The following is a 16,837-nucleotide window of genomic DNA, read 5'->3' as shown; positions in this document are numbered from 1 at the left end:
TGTCTGAGCGTGTGCAGCACTTCTCATGTCTCACCTTCGAGGTGCACCGGAGCTCGACCCGGATGGCCAAGACACGGAATGCGACGAGATGGACGGTTTGGACGGCTTGCTGCATGAGCATGAGGAAGACTCAGCTGACCGGGAAGCGAGGCCGCTGCTGAAGCGAGCGCGAGTCGGAGACGACCGAGACCGACGCGACGAACAGTGGTCCCGCCATGGGTGCCAGGATGCTGCGACAGCTGCCGCGGCAAGGGCCTCAACCAGGACTGCTCATGGGACTTTCATTGTGTCGTCGTCGTCGTCGTCGTCATCGCTCGGCGGGCACGGTGGCGAGACGGACGAAACGACGCTCATCGAAGAGCAGCAGAGAGCTGTTTCACTTTTTTCCCGCCAAACCATTCCCGCCACTTCTCGAGAGCCAGAACACGAGGACGCGGACGAAGACGCCGAATTGCCCGAATTGTCGGAGACGCAAGATCGTGACGATGACGATGATCCCAGCGAACAGCAAGAGCTCGAACAGCGTGCAATGCTCGATTCGAGCCCAAGCCAGAACATTCAGGTCGTTTCAGATTCTCCCGTTGTAGCTGCAGTGCAGCCGGAAATGCCGACCTCGAGCGCACCAAGACGACATCCACTGGTAGTCTTTGGCCTGTCCACACAACCCGGCGAACCAGAGCCCCCAGTTGCTGTGGTCAACCGCTCGAGGAGGGAGATGGGTCGGCCCGGCTCGCCGCCAAGCGCAGCAGCCCTCGCTGACGAGGACAGCGCGGTCTTTCATACTCCGGTGGCCGTTCGGCGAAGAGAGCACACGCTCAGAAACTCGTTGGCTGCCGGCGAGCCAGACAGTGCAGCGCATTTCCGCTCGCCGGCTGCTCATGTCTCATCACCCATCCGACGGACGACGGCGACCGATGCTGCTGCTGTGCACCCACCTGGCATTGATTTCGTGATGCAGCTGGAGCAGCAGGATCCGCCAATCCAACCTTCTCCAGCGCGATCTTCCGACGATTTCCAGTCGCCCATCGCCGCCATGAAACGACCTCACGCCCAAGCCTTTGCCGCGGTGCCCACTCGTCCCAAGCCAGCGGAAGCAGCGCGCCTCTCTCCCGTACCACATGGCAACTCAAACCTGGCCGAGCTTGTTCAAGAGGTACTTGTTGCAAAAACGATTGTCATGTGGTTGATTCTTGTGCCGGGGGCATTTGGTTTACATTGATACAACTTGCAACTCCTACTTTTGGCAGAGTCAAACCTGTAGCATTTGCTTTGAATCGTGGTCGAACTCTGGATTGCATCGCATTGTCGCCCTCAAGTGTGGGCATTTGTTTGGGAAAAAGTATGAGCATGTTGTTTCTGACTTACTTGCATTCTGCTGCTGTCTGCTGCCTTTGTTGAGTGTGGCTCATCATGCACCTGGCTTCCTCTAAATAACCTTGCTTTGCGTAGCTGTATTGAAACCTGGCTCAAGAGCGCAGAAAAGTGCCCAGAGTGCAACGGACGAGCCAAAAAAGCGGACGTGCGCATTCTCATCGCGAAAACTCTGATTGCGATCGACACGACCGAGCGCGACCGTGCACTTCGGCATCTTGAAGACGAGCGGAAAGAGCGCACGCGAGCACAACAATCCGAAGCTCGTGCAACCGTCCAGTCGGCCATGTTTCGCGCCGAAGTTGAACGGCTCGGAAAGCTCGTTTCCGCCCAACGCGAGCGGGAAGAAGAGCTGTTGCGCAGAATTGCAGCACTGCAGTCCCAGGGCGGCCAGGCGCTGTCTCACGATGCAGCAGCGTTAGGGACGTCATCCACGCCCGTGCGGTCTTTGTTTTCGCGCTGCGCCCCCGTCATTGCCGCCACCACACCAGTACAAGAGAGCTCTAGCAGCAGCATCAGCAGCAGCATCAGCAAGGCGACTGTTGACGGAAGCTGGACTCCTGGCCGAGTCTCGTCATCGAGCGTCGGGGAGGCTGCCCTTGCGTTTGGCACTGCCGAGGTCGTTGTTTCGAAGTGTCTCGCCGCACCACCTTCTGTCCAAAGCACAGCCATTCCGCCGCCGGAACTTGCCGAAACTACCGAGAAGGCTGCAGATGATTTTGACGAGTTTGACGTTGAACCTGGCACCGACGCACTCTTTTCGCGTGCGTTGGATGATGTTACTGCTCCTAAAGCAACAGCAGCCTTGCAGCAGTCAAGCAGATCTCACGCCGCTGATTCAATGGCTGCACCACCTCCACTGTACGTCTTTAGCACAACAATAGGGGCATTTTTGAGGTATTGCGGGAGCTCACTCAAACTGTCTGCCGAAATTGTTAGCAACAATCCTCCTCCGGCCGGCTTTCAGTACAAGACGACCATTCCAGTATGCAAGGTGAGGCGCATGGATTTCCGTGTATCGCGTAGTGGCGCCGATCCCCCCCCCCGCAGCGATTGACTTGTTTTTTTTTTTTTTTTGCACCGAACAGAACGGCTCGGGACGGATTGCAGGTTTTGATTCGGTCAACGGAGTTCTTGGCATTTCAAAGCAAGGCAATCCGCCTTTTGGCCCCGGTCACGGGATTCTTAAGCTGAGCACGATTGACATGACGTTCAGTCATTCCGAGTTTGTGGGCATCCACAACGACACCATTCGGGATTTCAAGTTTAGCGAGCGGCCCAACTCTCTCGTCCTCACAGCATCGGCTGACAAGACTGTTAAGCTTTCGAGTTTGAAAACAAACTCTGTCGTGCTCACGTAAGTTGAGGCAAAGCAGTTTGTCAACAGACGAAAAACCAACAAACCAACACGTTGCATTTTCGGCTAAATAATTTTGCCCGTTGTCAAAATGCTCCCGCCTCTTGTCTCTAGATACCAAGTGAACGGCCCGGCTTGGGCATGCGCGTGGAACACGGATGTCGAGCACATCCTGTACGCAGGCTTGCAGAGTGGGTCAACGCTCGTTTTTGACATTCGCAACACTCGAGGTCCTGTCTCTTCGTTCAGTCCTTCGAAGGTTCCAATTATTTCGCTGCACTACTCGAGCGCCAAAAATGGACTCACGCACACGACCGAAGGTGCTAGTGTCGACCACGCTTTGCCTTCCAGTCTGCTGATTGGGACATTACGAGGACCCTGGATTTGCGACATGCCACTGGATGCTTCGCGCGCATCAGAGTCCGACGGCGGCCAGCTTCAAGCTCGCCCTGCGCTTTCGGAAGGCGACTTGAGTGGGAGTGCATGCAGCTGGAGCTACGTGCATCGCGAGACGCGCACCTGGCTGGCTAGTTTGCGACCGTCACCACAGCGACCGCACGTTCGCCATATGATATCGGTTCTTATGCTATGGGGGGGGGGTCTTTGTTTGGCTTTTTGTTTCGATGCATCTATGGAAGAGCGTGATTTGTGGCCTTTTTCGTTGTTGGGAATGCGAGATGCCGCTGAGTTTGTTGTGCCGTTTACGACAGTCTGTCTCCCCTCCGTTGGTCGTATTTCCTTGACCTTGTGGTGTGCTTGTGAACTTGCTTGTGGTGGTTGTTGGACTTGTACGTATGCGATCTTAGATCTGCAGACCCAACTCTGCCACGCCTGCAGCTTCGAGCGGGCGCCAAGCAAGTGTTACTCAGTCGGTCCACGTTACTGCCCCATCCCGCCTTCTCTGGGCTGCTACTTGTAGCTGCTGGTGATGAGGCCACCGGACAAGTGCGGCTTCGCTTTTTGGGTTGAGCGGTTTGTTTTCTTGATTTTGTTTCGCTTAGGTTTTTCGAAAATTTGCTTCTTTTTTTTTTTTTGCTGGCACAGGTGGATTTGTGGAATGCTACAACAGGGGAGCGCGTCCAGACGATCCAGGCGAGAGGATTTGCGGGCCCCGTATTGGATGTCTGCCACTTTCAAGACTCGCGCGCTCATCGCGACGCCTTGATGACGTTGACCGCCAAAGAGGCACACGTATTTGTCTGGAAGCGTTGAAGGACGTATTGTTTTGTACTATTTATTTAGCACGTATTTATCACACAACCAGAATGCATTCTTTCAAAACAAAAGGATTTGGAGGGGCAAATGGGACTTTTCATCCTATCCGAGATTCTCTGACCTCCAATCGTTCGTATTGCAAGACTAGTGAATACACCCAACAACAACAGCTATGAACAGGCAGTGTATTTCAAGCCAATCGGCCTGGAAAAGCTCAAGCCAGCAACACCACGCACACATCTATTCTCCTTGTTTTTATTTTTTGCATCAGTTGCTAGTGTCCATGTTCGAGCTGCCAGTGTTGGACGCATCACTGCTGCCAGAGGACTGGTTTTGGCTTTGCTGCAGAGCAGTGAGGAACGCCTCAACGCCCTGGGCCGAGCCGGCAAGGGAAGGGTCGACGCCAAACTGCTGCATGACAGCATTGAGATTACCGGCACCGAGCGCAGCGCTGAACGCTTGGACGGCCTGGCTGAACTGAGGGCTGCGGACTGTGGTGCGCAGCTCGGCGGCCGTGTGCGGGAGCGTCTCGGGGAGGAAGGGCAGGAGCTGCTCGACCACTTGGTCGTTGGACAGCAGCAGGTTGAGAGCGTCCGGGGTGATAATGTGCGAGAGGCCAATCTGCTCGCGCTGTCGAGGCGCGGCCAGGCTGCTGGCAAACTGCTGCAAAAACTCGAGCTGTTGCGCAGCCGAGGCAGTGGGCGTTTGCGTGACGGCAGGAGCACCAGCAGCGGCGCCCGATGGAGCTGAGGCGGGGGTCTCTGGAACAGGCGTGTCAGGAATAGCGGCAGCAGCAGCCGCGGCAGCCGCAGTGGCGGGCGGAGCGGTCGGAGGGCTGCCCGAGACAGCCGGCTCCATGCGCTGGCGGTTTGAGCGCTGGGGTCGGGCCGCCTGCGCGCCAAGCATTTGGGTGATTTGCGCGGGCGTCAAACCCATGCTTTGCATGAGGGCCGACTGGCGGCTGACAGCGGGCGAGGGCTGCGGCTGAGCCAGCGAGCTGGGATCGCTGGATGTGAGAATCTTGTTGATGCGCTCGGCCAGCTCGTCGTCCTTGTCAATCTTGGGCTCCTGCATCCAGAAAAACCAGCGCTTGTCGGACGACTTGAACTTGAGCAAGTAGACGCGGCCCGTCGTGCACTGCGGGACGCGCTTCCATTCCGCGTCTTCCGGGAAGATAATCCAATCCTACCGAAACGAAACGGAACGAAAGGCGACAATATTGTCAGCGATATTGTCAGCACAAGTTGCGCATGTTGGAGTGATGCACATCCGACAAGGCTCAGATGAATCACCATTTTTTCTGAGAGATGCGGAGTGTGATTTCTTCAGAGTTTCACTTACGTCGACAATGGCGTTAGTGCCGCGGTCCTTCCACACAAAGTGCAGCAGCTGGTCGGTGGGCTCCTGCACACACACACACACACACACAGAGCAAGCCAGCAAATCACCAACAACAACAAACGCAGCGTGAGCAGAGTGCGACTCATTGACCATTGAGACGAGTAGTAGAAGGCAACGAAAGGACGTTGAGATCGCGAAAAACGGTTTTGCCCCAAGCAGCACTGCGCTCGTCCTTCTGACTGCGTGATGGAGGGGGGGGGGGGGGGTTTGACGCAAAGATGAACGCACCACATGCATGTACAGGAGGCCCTTGCGCGGGTCGGCAGTGACGGTGGTGCCGCTCTGGGTCAGACGGCCGGCGCGGAACTCGACAAGCCGGTTGTTGCTTTGGCGTTGGGTGGATTGCTGCTGGAAGAGGGACATGCTCTGGGTTGGAGATGGAAGAGTGAGGAATATAAGAGGGAAGCAAGGTGTCTTGTATTAACAATGACGATTGAAAAAAACTAAAAAACAGGAGGGGGTGAGAAGGCGGACAGGCGGCGAAACGACAATCTCGCATTTCGAGCTGCTTGGCAAGACAAGACAAGACCCTCAGTTTCGGTGGGAGCTGGGTGAAACAACATCACTCATGTAATTACAAACCCTCCTGGCTGGCTGAGCCGAAGGCAACAACGAAAGAAAAAGTATCAGCGACTCCCAAACTTTCAGTCGGTTTTTCGTCGATACGCAACCTTGGTGTTGCGACCTGGACGTTACATCAATGTACCCATATGTCACATAAGCCCCCAACACCTCTCCCCTTTGCTTGCGAATTCACACGAGAACATTGAGTCAAACGGTACAAAATTTATTGTTTTTTTGTTTTTGATTTTGTTTGTTTTGTTTTTGAAAAAGCCTTTTGAAGACACACAAAAGACATTGCCGAGTACATTATCAACAAAGAAATACACATCAAGAAAACAAGCAGCGCAACGATTCTAGTTGGCTTGCTTGGCAGCGCGCTTTTCTTCGCGCTTGGTGCTGCGAGGGGTGGAGCGCGCTGGAATACTGGCAGTGCGCTGCTGGGCAATGGCAGCAACGAGCTGGGGAATGACAGGAGCGAGGTTTGGCGTGGCGCACGGGAGCATCAGACTGGACTTGGCGTTCATGGCATCTTTGGTAAGCGCGTCAATGTAAACTTGGGTGCTGGGCGTCAGATTCACGCCAACAACCGCCAGCGTGGTGTTGTGCTGGGCCACGTGAGCAACGAGGAGCGCCGACACGTCGCCGATTGCAACGTCGCTGGTGTGGTCCTCGCCGCTGGTGAGAACAATCAGGAACTGGGCGGCGCGCGCGCACCAGGGGCGCTCGGCCATCTCTTGGGCAGAAATCTCGAGCTGAAGCTTGATGGCGTCGCCAAGGTTGCTGGTCGCACACGGAATGGTGGCCTTGGTGCCGGCAGCAATGGTCTGCTCCCAATCGACCTTTTTCACGCGTGTCATGGGCAGAACGTCGACCAGCTGGTCATCGCCAAAGACGCTGATGCCAACGGCGTCCTTGCACTTGAAGTCACTCGCAGTCTGGTCGCGGCGGACAATGGCCGAAATGTTCTGGAAGAGCTGCTTTGCCGCCTCGGCGTTGTCGTGGACGAGGGCGCCTTCGATCAGAAACTGGATGCGCACCGGGCGTGCGCGAGCGTGCTTGGCAGCGGACTCTGACCCAGATGCCGCAGCTGCAGCGGTAGAATCACTGGAAGACGCCGCATTGTTGCCGAAGGGAGCCGACATGGCCGCCGAGCAGCTGGCGGCGGAGGAGGTGGCGGAGGTGGCGGTGAACGGAGCGCAGGGGGTGGCGGTACGATCGCTCGGAGTGCAGGAATCCCAGCCGAAAAGTCCACACTGCTCGGGCTGGGTCCAGAAGCGAGCAAAGCGAGCAAAGCGGCAATGACGACGACGCTTGCAGTTGGCACGCTTGGTCATTTTGCGGGCAAACCACTGCTCAAAGGCGTCGTCGGTGAGGCCGGGAGCGAAGGCTTGGGCTGTGGCATTGTTGGTCAGCTTCTCCACGACGTGAAGAGCACGCGCACGCCAGCGCTGCTTGATGGCTTCCTTCTGCTGGTCGGAAAGCTGGTGTGTGGTCTCAGTCGTAGTAGGCGCGGAAGGCTGCTCATCCGACGACGAGTCCGAGTCCGAGCCCGTTTCGGTCGAGCTGCTGGCGTTCATTTTGTTGGCAAGATGCTCCGACATCATCGAGCAGCGCTGTCGGAAGAGCTCAGCAAAGCGATCGGCCTCGGGGCCAGGGCGATTCATGTCGCCGAAAGCAAAGGCTTGGCAGCGGGGGTCAACTGGGCCGCCGTGGCCGGGAAAGCCGAAACCAAACCCAAAAGCGGCAGGATTCGGGTGTCCACGGCCAAAGCCCATGCGACCTCCGAATCCGCCACCAAAGCCGTGGTGACCATGAGGTCCAGGGTGTCCGTGAAAGCCGTGATGGCCGTGATGGCCATGGTGACCATGGTGTCCGTGATGGCCATGGTGTCCGTGATGGCCATGGAAATCATGATGGCCATGATGGCCAAAGTGATGGAACGATGGCTGCTGTTGCGACTGCTCGGAGCAGTTGGCGTTGTTGGCGTTGCTGTTGGAAGTGTTGCTGAACATTGTGTTTGTAACAAAAAAAGAAGAGTGACTTGCTTGAGCGATTGCGGGGCTGCGCTTTTAAACCGCCGCAAAACAACATTTTCCACTTGGAGTGCTCCGAGCAGCTTTTTTGTTTATTTTTCCCAGGGTTTTGCTCCGAGCTCTCCGAGTTGTCTGCTCAGAGTCGACGTTCGAGAATCGATTCTAGTTTGTCGTTTATAATACGCGATGATCAAATTGAGTTTGTAGTGTCGAGCGATCAGGAGCGAATGGGGCTGAGGATAATCGTTGGAAGTTACAATTTGTCAAGCACTGCCAATTGCGTTGCCTCGATGCACAAGTGATGGAATCAATGCAATGCAGTGCACTGAACGTGCGTGGCATTTGGTTTTCTTGATCGACAGCGTCAATAGGCTGGGTGGGCGACGTTCGGTAACTTTTCGATCTGGCAAGAAAGAACCAAAAACCCAATCCGAACCGACGTCTCGTTTCTGAAACTCGAGTTCACCTCTCCTGCCTCAGTTTCATCAAAGATGCGATGTGCTATCTGCTACCCATTTCTCAGACACGCGTTGACACCTTTTCTTTTTTTGTTTCAGATTTACCCAACGCCACTCCTCCTTTCTTCACACCCCTCTTTTACCCGGTCGCTCGTCGCTCGCAACACAATGCACCTCATCACCGCGGGCTTGTGGCTTGGTGACATCCTGGACTTTTCCATGGTCCGCTTCTCGACGCTGACTCGCGACCCAAGCCTGATTGCGCCAAACTATTGCCAAGTCACCCATGTCTTGTCGATGACGAAAGTGGATGCTCAAATTGCCCCAGTGTTGGAGACCTACCCGTCCGCCGCTGGGCCTGGCGAGCACCCGCTCATTGCCGACTATCGCAAGGCCTCTGACTTTGCTGCGCAACGCTCGGCGGCGGGCAAGAAGGGCTCTGGATCGCGTGGCGCTGCCGACGTCACCAATCCTTCGAATCCTTCGGGGATTGTGCGAACTCGTCCAGTCACCCACAAGCAATGCGTCATTCAAGACACGGAAAGCGAAGATCTCCTTCGGGTCATTCCCGAGTGTGTCGGCTTCATCCACGAGGCTCTCCGTGCAAATGCCAACGGTGTAGCTGAGAATGTGGTTTTTGTGCATTGCGCAGCAGGCGTCTCGCGATCGGCCTCTATTGTGCTTGCATACCTCGCCTACACATCGTTCTCTTCCGGTATGTTTTGAGCTATTGGGCGTGTTTCATGTTTTGGGTTTCTTTCGGAGGGATAAGAGCGGGCGAGAAAGATACCTTGACAACTCGACAAACTTTGTGGCTGGTTTTGGCGTTTTTCATTTTTTTGGGTCATTTTGCGCCTCGTCAGCTGAACCACTCACGTATGACCGCGCCCTCAAGATCATCCAACAAGCTCGTCCTATTGCAAGGTAAAACCCCCGGATGTTCATGGGATGGATCTTGGGCGCAATTACTCAGTTCGTGTACAATTTAGGCCAAACCTCGGTTTTGAAGCCCAACTCCGTGTTTTTATCGCGTCGCGTGGCAAGGTCGACCGATCGACGCCAGATTACAAGTGGCAAGCCCTCCGAATGGTTCACATGGAAAACATCGAAGAAGAACCGTTCGACATTGTGATTGATCGCTACCTGGTGCACGTTGCGCTGCAAAATCGGGAAAAGCTCGGTCATCTGCCCGATGCAGACGCGGACGACTTTTTTGTGCGCTGCAAGCATTGCAACCACCGTCTATGCTCGGCTCTTGCAATGATTGGACACGGGTTGGGCTCACTGCCGGTCGAGTTGGCATCTCCCGTCTCGTCCGACCACCGCGGCACGGCTGCCTGCGAGTACCTGTTTGTGGAGCCCCAAGACTGGATGCGCAAGACTGAGGCTTCGCAAGAAGGCCCCACGCATTTGCTCTGCCCTCGGTGCTCCGCCACCATTGGGGACGTTGACTGGCAAGACGGTAGGGACCCGAACGCTTGCCATGTTGTTGATGGTTCCCCCCCCCCTCTCATTTTTGTTCCCATGTGAATTTTGTTGCTTTCTTCATCTCAGGTCTTGTTTGCGCATGCGAGCACTTGGTGCGACCCGGCATTGCGTTCAGGCGCGACCAGCTTGCTCATATTCCACGCGCGCTGTATCCCTCAGCCGAGCAATGAGTTTTGGGCCGTGTTTTAGTTTCTTGTGCCTCTCGTTTTTGTGTTTGGGCAACGGATTGTTAAGGAAACACCACACAATTGTCCAGTCGAGGTTGATCCATGGATCCAAGCTTTTCAATTGTCATCCAGACACAGCACGTAGTAACACAAAAAGTCGCACAAAAACCACAAAACAAAATCGATCAGTTGGCAGAGATTGTCTGCCGCTCTACTAGCTTCCTGAATTGACCGTCAGGCAGCGCCATGAGCTCAGCATAGGTGCCGGACTCGACAACTTCGCCATTGCCGAGCACGGCGATCGTGTCTGCATTCCGGATGGTGGAGAGGCGGTGTGCAATCGTAATGACGCTGCGGCCTTGCATGAGACGCTCGAGCGCTTCTTGCACGAGGTGCTCACTCTGCGCATCCAGTGCCGACGTGGCTTCGTCCAAAATTAGAATGCGTGGGTTTTTGAGCAGCGCACGCGCAATGGCAATGCGCTGACGCTGACCACCAGACAGGCTCTGGCCGCGTTCGCCGACGATCGTGTTGAATCCCTCTGGAAACTCTGTGATGAAGCGATGGGCGTTGGCCTGAACAGCCGCATCTTGAATCTGCTCGATCGTGGCCGACGGATGGCCGTAGGCAATGTTCTCTGCGACGGTGCCGGAAAACAAGACGGGCTCTTGACTGACCAGACCAATTTGCTGGCGCATCCAGCTGGCGTCAAGCTCGCGCACGTTGTAGTTATCAATCAAGATGTTCCCGCTGTCGGGATCATACAGACGCAGCAGCAGGGCGCCCACTGTGCTCTTGCCACCGCCACTCGTGCCGACAACGGCGAGAATCTTGCCGTCCGGGACGGTGAGCGAGAGATTTTTAAACACTGGGGCGTCGGGCCGCGTGGGGTAGGCGAATGCGACATTCTGGAAGTCAATCTTGCCAAAGAAGCGATCGTGCGGGATTTTGTGACCCTCTGTGCGGTCAGCAAGCAAACCAAGCTCTGTGGTGGTGAGCAACAGTTTCTATGTCACAAAAAAAGCGAGTTTGCATTTGGAACTGTTGGACTCCAACCTGACAGAGGGATGGTTGGCTTGGAGTCGAGAATGGTCCACAAGCGTTCACTTGCACCCAAGCCCCGCATGAGTTCCGAATAAAATTGCGAGAGGCCTGAAAAACAAAACAAAACGGGGTGGTCAGTTAATATGGTTACCACGCGAGCAGTTGACCTCACAGCGACAGCAACAACAAAACTAGACGGCAATACCCAACAACAGCAACAACAACGACCCAAACTTCGTACCAATAACAGCAACGCCGACATATGCGCTGTACAGCAAAAAGGAGGTCAAAGTCCCAACGGTAATCTCGTTGGTCACCATCATGTGGCCACCATACCAGAGCAACGAAACCATCATCAGGTTGCCAGCAAGTCCCGTCTGCCAGTTAAAGCCACGTTAGTCATGAGCGTGAGCGCTGTCGATGAGGCACAGAGGCACAGCAAAACGCGACAACATGCTGCTTTACCGCTCCGTGGAAAATTCCACGCGCCTTGCCCTCTTGAATGCCAAGCGAATAGACGGTCTGAACATGGCCGTCGTAGCGCTTCACTTCTTCTGGCTCCTTGGCGAAAGCCCGGACCGTGCGAATGTTTGAGATGCGTTCTTCAGCGACTTGAGTCGCGTTTGCAAGGGAATCTTGGACCTGACGCGTCAAGCGCTTGACGTAACGGCCGTACAGCACAGCAACGATGCACACTGGCGGGACAATGCCAAGAACCACCAAAGTCAGCTTGGGTGACATGAAAGCCATCATCCCAATGCCAACAACCGCCGACGCCACACTGCGCAGGCCATCCGAAACGTTGTCCGTGACTGCCTTGCCAACGACAACGGTATCAGCCGCGAGTCTGTTGGACCAAGAGGTGTGATGCGGTGGATTGAGCCAATCGCAAAAGACGCAGGAAACAAAACAAAACCAAAAGCGTCGCAATGCAAACCTACCGGTTGATCACTTCACCAGTCTGATTGCGATCGAAAAACGCGACATCCTGGCGCATGATGGAGGAAAACAAGTTTTGACGAAGCCGAGCCACGATACTTTGACCTATCCCGTGAAAGCAAGAAACGGAGGTGATGATTTTAAGATTTGGGGGTTTGCCAGGGCGCTTTGTTGAAGCATGACAGAGCAGTCACCTACCGGCATTTTGAATCATTACGATACGTCCATAGTTGGCAGCGGCACCCACCAAGAAAACGCCGATCAGTAGTTGAGTGTACTCGACGAGTCGTTGGTGAGAGCCACCTTGCGTTTCGGCGAAAATAATGTCAATGATTCGACCCATCGAGAAGGGCACTGCCATGGTCACAGCTGACGACACGACCAATAGTCCAACAGCAACTAGAGTACCAGCGAGAGCAAACGATACCGAATCGTGAGCGGCGCAAACAAACGCGCACACAAATGGTCGTTTAGCAAACCCGGAACATACTCGCCAAGGTGCGTGCCTCAGGCTTGGCTAGGCCCATCAATCGAGACAGCTCGGACTGGGTGATTTTGCTCGCTGGCACAACATCTGACCAAGGTGTTTTTGTGTGCGTGAGTGTCTTGGCATGCTCAAATTCCCGCCCCCACAATCAATCGATTCAATCCGCAGCAAATCGGCATACACTTTTTGAATCGGACACTTGACGGTCCGCACAAGGACTGCACGGGCCCAAATGCACCAACTTGTGCTTGGAACATGGAGCTGGCCAGAACTGGCGCACTGAGTGGTTGTATGCCTTGAGACAGGCGACCGGGTCTTGGCGTTGCTGCGGCATACTGGTGAATGGAGCGGCTCACAGGCGACACTGACAGACCCTGCAATCCATGCATTCAGAAGAATGACAGAAAAGTCAGTCATGGCGTTCGGCGCAGATCCAGCTTCAGGCAGCGGGGGATGGGAAACGAGCGAGGCGTTCGGAACTGAGATCCCTATCAGCATAGCTGCCGCCACCTCCTCCCGTCGTCCTTCCCACCATCAGCAGCCCATCACCATGCAAGCTCTTTCAGAATGAAGCATGGGAAGTAGGGTCGAGACCTCCCCCCCTGCCTCTCCCACCGAGCGAGCGCTTGCTTGGGAATGAATGGATTCCAACCAGACGGTGCGCGGAGCATTACCAGGCCAGACAACGCCGGGGCCGTGATGCTCGCAGAGACACAGGCAAGACGGAACGATCCAGTCGAGACGGGCAGGCCGAGACGGTCGCAACGGCGGGACGGCAGCACTCCCGGAGCAGCCGCGAGAATTCGCCTTGACAGCGCTCCGACTCGCTGCATCACTTTGGAAACGACTGACAGGGCCTGTGTACCACAATGGTCGTTCTTTGATAGTTGACCAAAAATATGAAAACAGAAAGCTACGCGCGTGGGAGGTGGGTGAACATGAAACAAATGCGACACTGAATTTTTTTGACTCGGCTTTTCTTGCCGGCACACAATCTAAAAAGGAACTCCGACAACATCAAAACTATAGCGAGCGAACGAAACAAGAACAAAACTACATGCGTGCTGTACAAGAAGAGCAAAAAAGCGCGAACGGCCAAAGCACGCGCTGCTACGCGTAAAATTCTCAAAGCGACGCTCGGTTCAGACTGACCGTGCTGCCAAAATCCGGCAGCTCGCCAGCATCGTCGTCGTGGGCGAGACACTCTTGGATCTCGGCATGACGAGACAGCGCCTTGAGCAGTTCCCGCCCTTCTGCGAGCGTCCGCGGTCGAATATGCAGCACTGGAAAGGTGCGGGGCTTGGACGTATTGGTGGACGAGCCGCTCGAGCCCCAGCAGGATGGCTCGGTCTCCTGCACCTCTGGAGACTCGGCTCGGGCCACGTTCGTGGAGCCTGTGTGGTTGATAACGTGGCCATGCGACTGGGCACGGGGCTCAATCACAAAGGTCAGCGGCGCAAGTGCCTGCACCCGTCGCACCATCTCCTCGTCCATGACCATGTCGGGAACGATGGAAGGGCGGCGGAAGGCGGGCGCACCGCCACCAGCGCCAACGCGGACGGAGGATCCGTCTCGATATTCCGTCGCGGTGCTGGTTGATGGCACCGAGGATGACCAGAGCACGCGGCGATTCGCGGCGCTAGCCGGGGCTTGGTTGCTCGACGACTGACCAGCAGCAGTGTCACCCGCGCTCTCAATCACATTCTCCTTGTTTTCTTTCAGGCCACCCGAGCCGCTGCCAGTGGTTGCATCGTCGTCTTCTTCCGTGGCATGCGTCGGATCTTCGCGAATGTCGTCGAGGATGCCGTGGCGCGCGCTGATGGCAGGGACAATGTCGACGCCGCTGTCCGTCGAGTCGCCAGCCACGCTGGACGAGCGCGCGCGGAGCATGGGCGAGACGTAGTGGTGAGCGTGGCGCCGTCTCTGGCTAATGTACACGATGGCATCGTTGAGATTGATGGGCTCGCGGTGCGAGTCCGTGTACTTTGTGGCGAGCGTGTTCCACGTCTTGTTCTTGTCGTGGAACAAGAGCAGGTAGCCATTGCAGATGGCCAGCGACCGCACCTTGAAGCGCGACATTTCGGTCGTCTTGAGGCAAACGCAGTGGTGCAGCGCGCCCGGTGCAATGCTCGGTCGTGGCGCGAGCGGCTCCGAGCGGAACATGGTGGATGAGCCGCGGCGCAACGCCATCACTTGCTGCTGCTGCTGTTGCCTGTTGCCGCCGCTGTTATTTCGGCACGCGTCATGGTTGCAATACGACGAGTCCGAATGCTGGCGCACAACTTGGCTTGGGTGCGTCACGGTTGGCAGCGTCGAGTCGGACGACGGGTTGCTGAGCTTGAAGTGCACATTTGGCGATTCTGCCTGGTCCTTGCCTTCCGAGTCTGCGCGCGTCACAACCGAGCAGACAAGAATGTATCAAACAAGCGAGGAGCGTTCAGCGGTGTTAGATGCACAGTGAGACATGTCTGGTTGAATATATTCGCCAAACACGTCTTTTGCCACAAACAATGTTTTGATGATTGCTAAACAGCATGAAATTTTAAAATCAAGTTTGTTTTTCTCCTTTTCCCACACTAATGAGCTCACGAGTGGGTGCCTCAAGTGCCCATTAGTACCCATCCAGCCACCCGTGCAGCCACCCGTGCCACCAGCCACCCGCAGTCCCCATCCACAACCACCTTCCGCAACCGTTGTGTGCACCCTTCCCCTTTCACTGGGGCTGCTCTGCGCAATCACAGAGCCAGCCAAAAAACCCAGCGACTCAACGGCCGTAAAAAACAACACAAATTCAAATACAAAAGCCAATAAAATTCGCGATTTGTTGACAGCAACAAATGACCGCTTCGTGAGAGCTCCGTTCTCACTGACGACGTTTGGCAACTCTGCTCCATTCAGTTCTGCCTGTTCCTTCTCTGAGTCCTCGTCGTTGGTGGGAGAGCGAGGCAGCGTCAAAGATGTTCCGAGGCGTCGTTCGTTGTTGTTCGCACATCGATCTTTGAATGCGCAGCGTTCTTGTTTTTTTGTTTTTTTCTCGTTTTTCATTTTTTCGCTTCGGCTTGCGAACTTTTTCAATCTCGTTGTTGTCGGAAACGCGCCACTCACCCTCAGCAAAACACAACAAAATAGCAAGACAAAAGAAGAGGTGCCGACTCACCGCTGGGGCCCGGAGGAGGCGCGAACGTGCCAGGAACAAACCCGGCGTTGGGCTGGTGCGGAGTGGCGCTTGGGATTTGGCGCATTTCTCCCGACAGTGAGAGCGGCGTTCCAGGAGCATTCCCTGCAGCTGCTGTTGCTGCTGCGGCGGCTGGCGTGGCGTCGTACTCGGCGTTCGAGCGCGCAATGAAAACCACGCTGCTGTACTCGAACGAGCCTGGCGTCGGGTGGTCTGGCAGCCGCACCGTGCTTTGGATGCGGCGTTGTCGGCGTCGCTTGCTCGACTTGGTAATGGCCTTGTAGCCACCGTAAATGAAGCTGTACACCATTTAGTTGCGGGGTGGATGCGTGGGCTTGAATGGGGGTAAGCAAAGAAAGGCTTGGCTTGGGTGATTTTTGGGGGTTGTGGAAACTTGAAGCGAAAAAGGGAGGAACAAAACTGAAAATACCAAGAAAAAGTAAAAAACAACACAGCAAAACAGAAAAAAAGACTGCGACTCGAAGCGACGAAAAAAAGATTATCCAGCTTGAGTATCTGCTTTGAACGAGTGACAAGCAGCCAAACCCATAACAAAGACTTCGACTCTGACAACAACCAACAACAAGACACCCGTGCGATGACTTGTTGGCTTGTTCGATGAGACGTGTGTGTGTGTGTGTGTGTGTGTGTGTGTGTGTGTGTGTGTGTGTGTGTGTGTGTGTGTGTGTGTGTGTGTGTGTGTGTGTGTGTGTGTGTGTGTGTGTGTGTGTGTGTGTGTGTGTGTGTGTGTGTGTGTGTGTGTGTGTGTGTGTGTGTGTGTCAGTGTCAACGTCAGCGTATGTCGCTGAGGATGAGTGGGGGCCTCCGTCGTCGTCGTCGGGATCGTCCGCCAGCAGCAACACCACAACACGGTGCTCGTCCAGGTCGGCGAACCACGCGCGACTGGCTCGGTCGCCTGCTTCGAACAGGGCGGGCTGGCGGACCCGGTGGTCCAGGCGGGCCACTTGGCCCACGCGGCACCCCATTGATGGAAAGACCCAAGGCAGCACGGGCTTTTGACGGCAAGCGAATGAGAAAGCTGTCGATCATTGAAACGTCGACTACAACGAATCGCCATCCCCTACTGGAGTCATAAACGATATGGTGTTAAGTATTGCCAAAGAACCGTTGGGTTTGG

The 16,837-nt window shown here is 55.4% G+C and overlaps 6 protein-coding genes across 6 annotated transcripts; 2 read left to right on the top strand and 4 right to left on the bottom strand.

Annotated features, from left to right (window-relative positions):
* Nucleotides 1-25: 25 nt before the first annotated feature.
* CAOG_00241 (RFWD3 protein) lies at nucleotides 26-3,993 on the top strand (the record flags this gene model as incomplete). The annotated part of the gene is made up of 8 exons (XM_004365055.2): nucleotides 26-1,153; nucleotides 1,248-1,339; nucleotides 1,450-2,232; nucleotides 2,311-2,365; nucleotides 2,460-2,728; nucleotides 2,843-3,268; nucleotides 3,535-3,673; nucleotides 3,773-3,993. The coding sequence occupies 8 exons, from the start codon at nucleotides 26-28 to the stop codon at nucleotides 3,938-3,940; spliced, it is 3,060 nt and encodes a 1,019-aa protein (XP_004365112.1). The 3' UTR covers nucleotides 3,941-3,993.
* A 32-nt stretch (nucleotides 3,994-4,025) lies between these two features.
* On the bottom strand, nucleotides 4,026-5,724 carry CAOG_00240 (hypothetical protein). The gene is made up of 3 exons (XM_004365054.2): nucleotides 5,573-5,724; nucleotides 5,285-5,347; nucleotides 4,026-5,128 (listed from the first exon to the last, which is right to left on the bottom strand). The coding sequence occupies exons 1-3, from the start codon at nucleotides 5,705-5,707 to the stop codon at nucleotides 4,211-4,213; spliced, it is 1,116 nt and encodes a 371-aa protein (XP_004365111.1). The 5' UTR covers nucleotides 5,708-5,724; the 3' UTR covers nucleotides 4,026-4,210.
* A 398-nt stretch (nucleotides 5,725-6,122) lies between these two features.
* CAOG_00239 (hypothetical protein) lies at nucleotides 6,123-7,930 on the bottom strand. Its single transcript, XM_004365053.2, has one exon. The coding sequence runs from the start codon at nucleotides 7,918-7,920 to the stop codon at nucleotides 6,262-6,264; it is 1,659 nt and encodes a 552-aa protein (XP_004365110.1). The 5' UTR covers nucleotides 7,921-7,930; the 3' UTR covers nucleotides 6,123-6,261.
* A 592-nt stretch (nucleotides 7,931-8,522) lies between these two features.
* CAOG_00238 (hypothetical protein) lies at nucleotides 8,523-10,215 on the top strand. The gene is made up of 4 exons (XM_004365052.2): nucleotides 8,523-9,114; nucleotides 9,263-9,323; nucleotides 9,389-9,861; nucleotides 9,954-10,215. Exons 1-4 carry the CDS (start codon nucleotides 8,568-8,570, stop codon nucleotides 10,055-10,057), a joined length of 1,185 nt encoding a protein of 394 aa, XP_004365109.1. The 5' UTR covers nucleotides 8,523-8,567; the 3' UTR covers nucleotides 10,058-10,215.
* On the bottom strand, nucleotides 10,138-13,326 carry CAOG_00237 (ATP-binding cassette sub-family B member 10). The gene is made up of 9 exons (XM_004365051.2): nucleotides 13,199-13,326; nucleotides 12,706-12,898; nucleotides 12,528-12,611; nucleotides 12,236-12,436; nucleotides 12,040-12,142; nucleotides 11,564-11,945; nucleotides 11,340-11,475; nucleotides 11,111-11,206; nucleotides 10,138-11,012 (listed from the first exon to the last, which is right to left on the bottom strand). Exons 2-9 carry the CDS (start codon nucleotides 12,779-12,781, stop codon nucleotides 10,240-10,242), a joined length of 1,851 nt encoding a protein of 616 aa, XP_004365108.2. The 5' UTR covers nucleotides 12,782-12,898; nucleotides 13,199-13,326; the 3' UTR covers nucleotides 10,138-10,239.
* Nucleotides 13,327-13,440: 114 nt separating this feature from the next.
* Nucleotides 13,441-16,173, bottom strand: CAOG_00236 (hypothetical protein). Its single transcript, XM_004365050.2, has 2 exons — nucleotides 15,682-16,173; nucleotides 13,441-14,908 (listed from the first exon to the last, which is right to left on the bottom strand). The coding sequence occupies exons 1-2, from the start codon at nucleotides 16,007-16,009 to the stop codon at nucleotides 13,650-13,652; spliced, it is 1,587 nt and encodes a 528-aa protein (XP_004365107.1). The 5' UTR covers nucleotides 16,010-16,173; the 3' UTR covers nucleotides 13,441-13,649.
* Nucleotides 16,174-16,837: the final 664 nt, after the last annotated feature.

Source organism: Capsaspora owczarzaki (assembly GCF_000151315.2).
Source record: "Capsaspora owczarzaki ATCC 30864 unplaced genomic scaffold supercont2.1, whole genome shotgun sequence".
Classification (NCBI taxonomy): domain Eukaryota; class Filasterea; order Ministeriida; family Capsasporidae; genus Capsaspora; species Capsaspora owczarzaki.
Note: the sequence above shows the minus strand (reverse complement) of the source record. Positions and strands in the feature narration are given on the sequence as shown.

Bases quoted from the DNA above. Each gene is read 5' to 3' on its own strand.
- CAOG_00239 (XM_004365053.2), bottom strand. From the start codon at position 7,920: ATGTTCAGCAACACTTCCAACAGCAACGCCAACAACGCCAACTGCTCC.
- CAOG_00240 (XM_004365054.2), bottom strand. From the start codon at position 5,707: ATGTCCCTCTTCCAGCAGCAATCCACCCAACGCCAAAGCAACAACCGG. The intron at 5,348-5,572 runs GTGCGTTCATCT...GTGTGTGTGCAG, and splicing joins GCCTCCTGTACATGCATGTG to GAGCCCACCGACCAGCTGCT. The intron at 5,129-5,284 runs GTAAGTGAAACT...TCGTTTCGGTAG, and splicing joins GCACTAACGCCATTGTCGAC to GATTGGATTATCTTCCCGGA.
- CAOG_00238 (XM_004365052.2), top strand. From the start codon at position 8,568: ATGCACCTCATCACCGCGGGCTTGTGGCTTGGTGACATCCTGGACTTT. The intron at 9,115-9,262 runs GTATGTTTTGAG...GCGCCTCGTCAG, and splicing joins CTACACATCGTTCTCTTCCG to CTGAACCACTCACGTATGAC. The intron at 9,324-9,388 runs GTAAAACCCCCG...TGTACAATTTAG, and splicing joins CAAGCTCGTCCTATTGCAAG to GCCAAACCTCGGTTTTGAAG.
- CAOG_00237 (XM_004365051.2), bottom strand. From the start codon at position 12,781: ATGTTCCAAGCACAAGTTGGTGCATTTGGGCCCGTGCAGTCCTTGTGC. The intron at 11,946-12,039 runs GTAGGTTTGCAT...TTGGTCCAACAG, and splicing joins ACTGGTGAAGTGATCAACCG to ACTCGCGGCTGATACCGTTG. The intron at 11,013-11,110 runs GTTGGAGTCCAA...CTGACCGCACAG, and splicing joins GCCAACCATCCCTCTGTCAG to AGGGTCACAAAATCCCGCAC.
- CAOG_00236 (XM_004365050.2), bottom strand. From the start codon at position 16,009: ATGGTGTACAGCTTCATTTACGGTGGCTACAAGGCCATTACCAAGTCG. The intron at 14,909-15,681 runs GTGAGTCGGCAC...TGACGCGCGCAG, and splicing joins GCCTCCTCCGGGCCCCAGCG to ACTCGGAAGGCAAGGACCAG.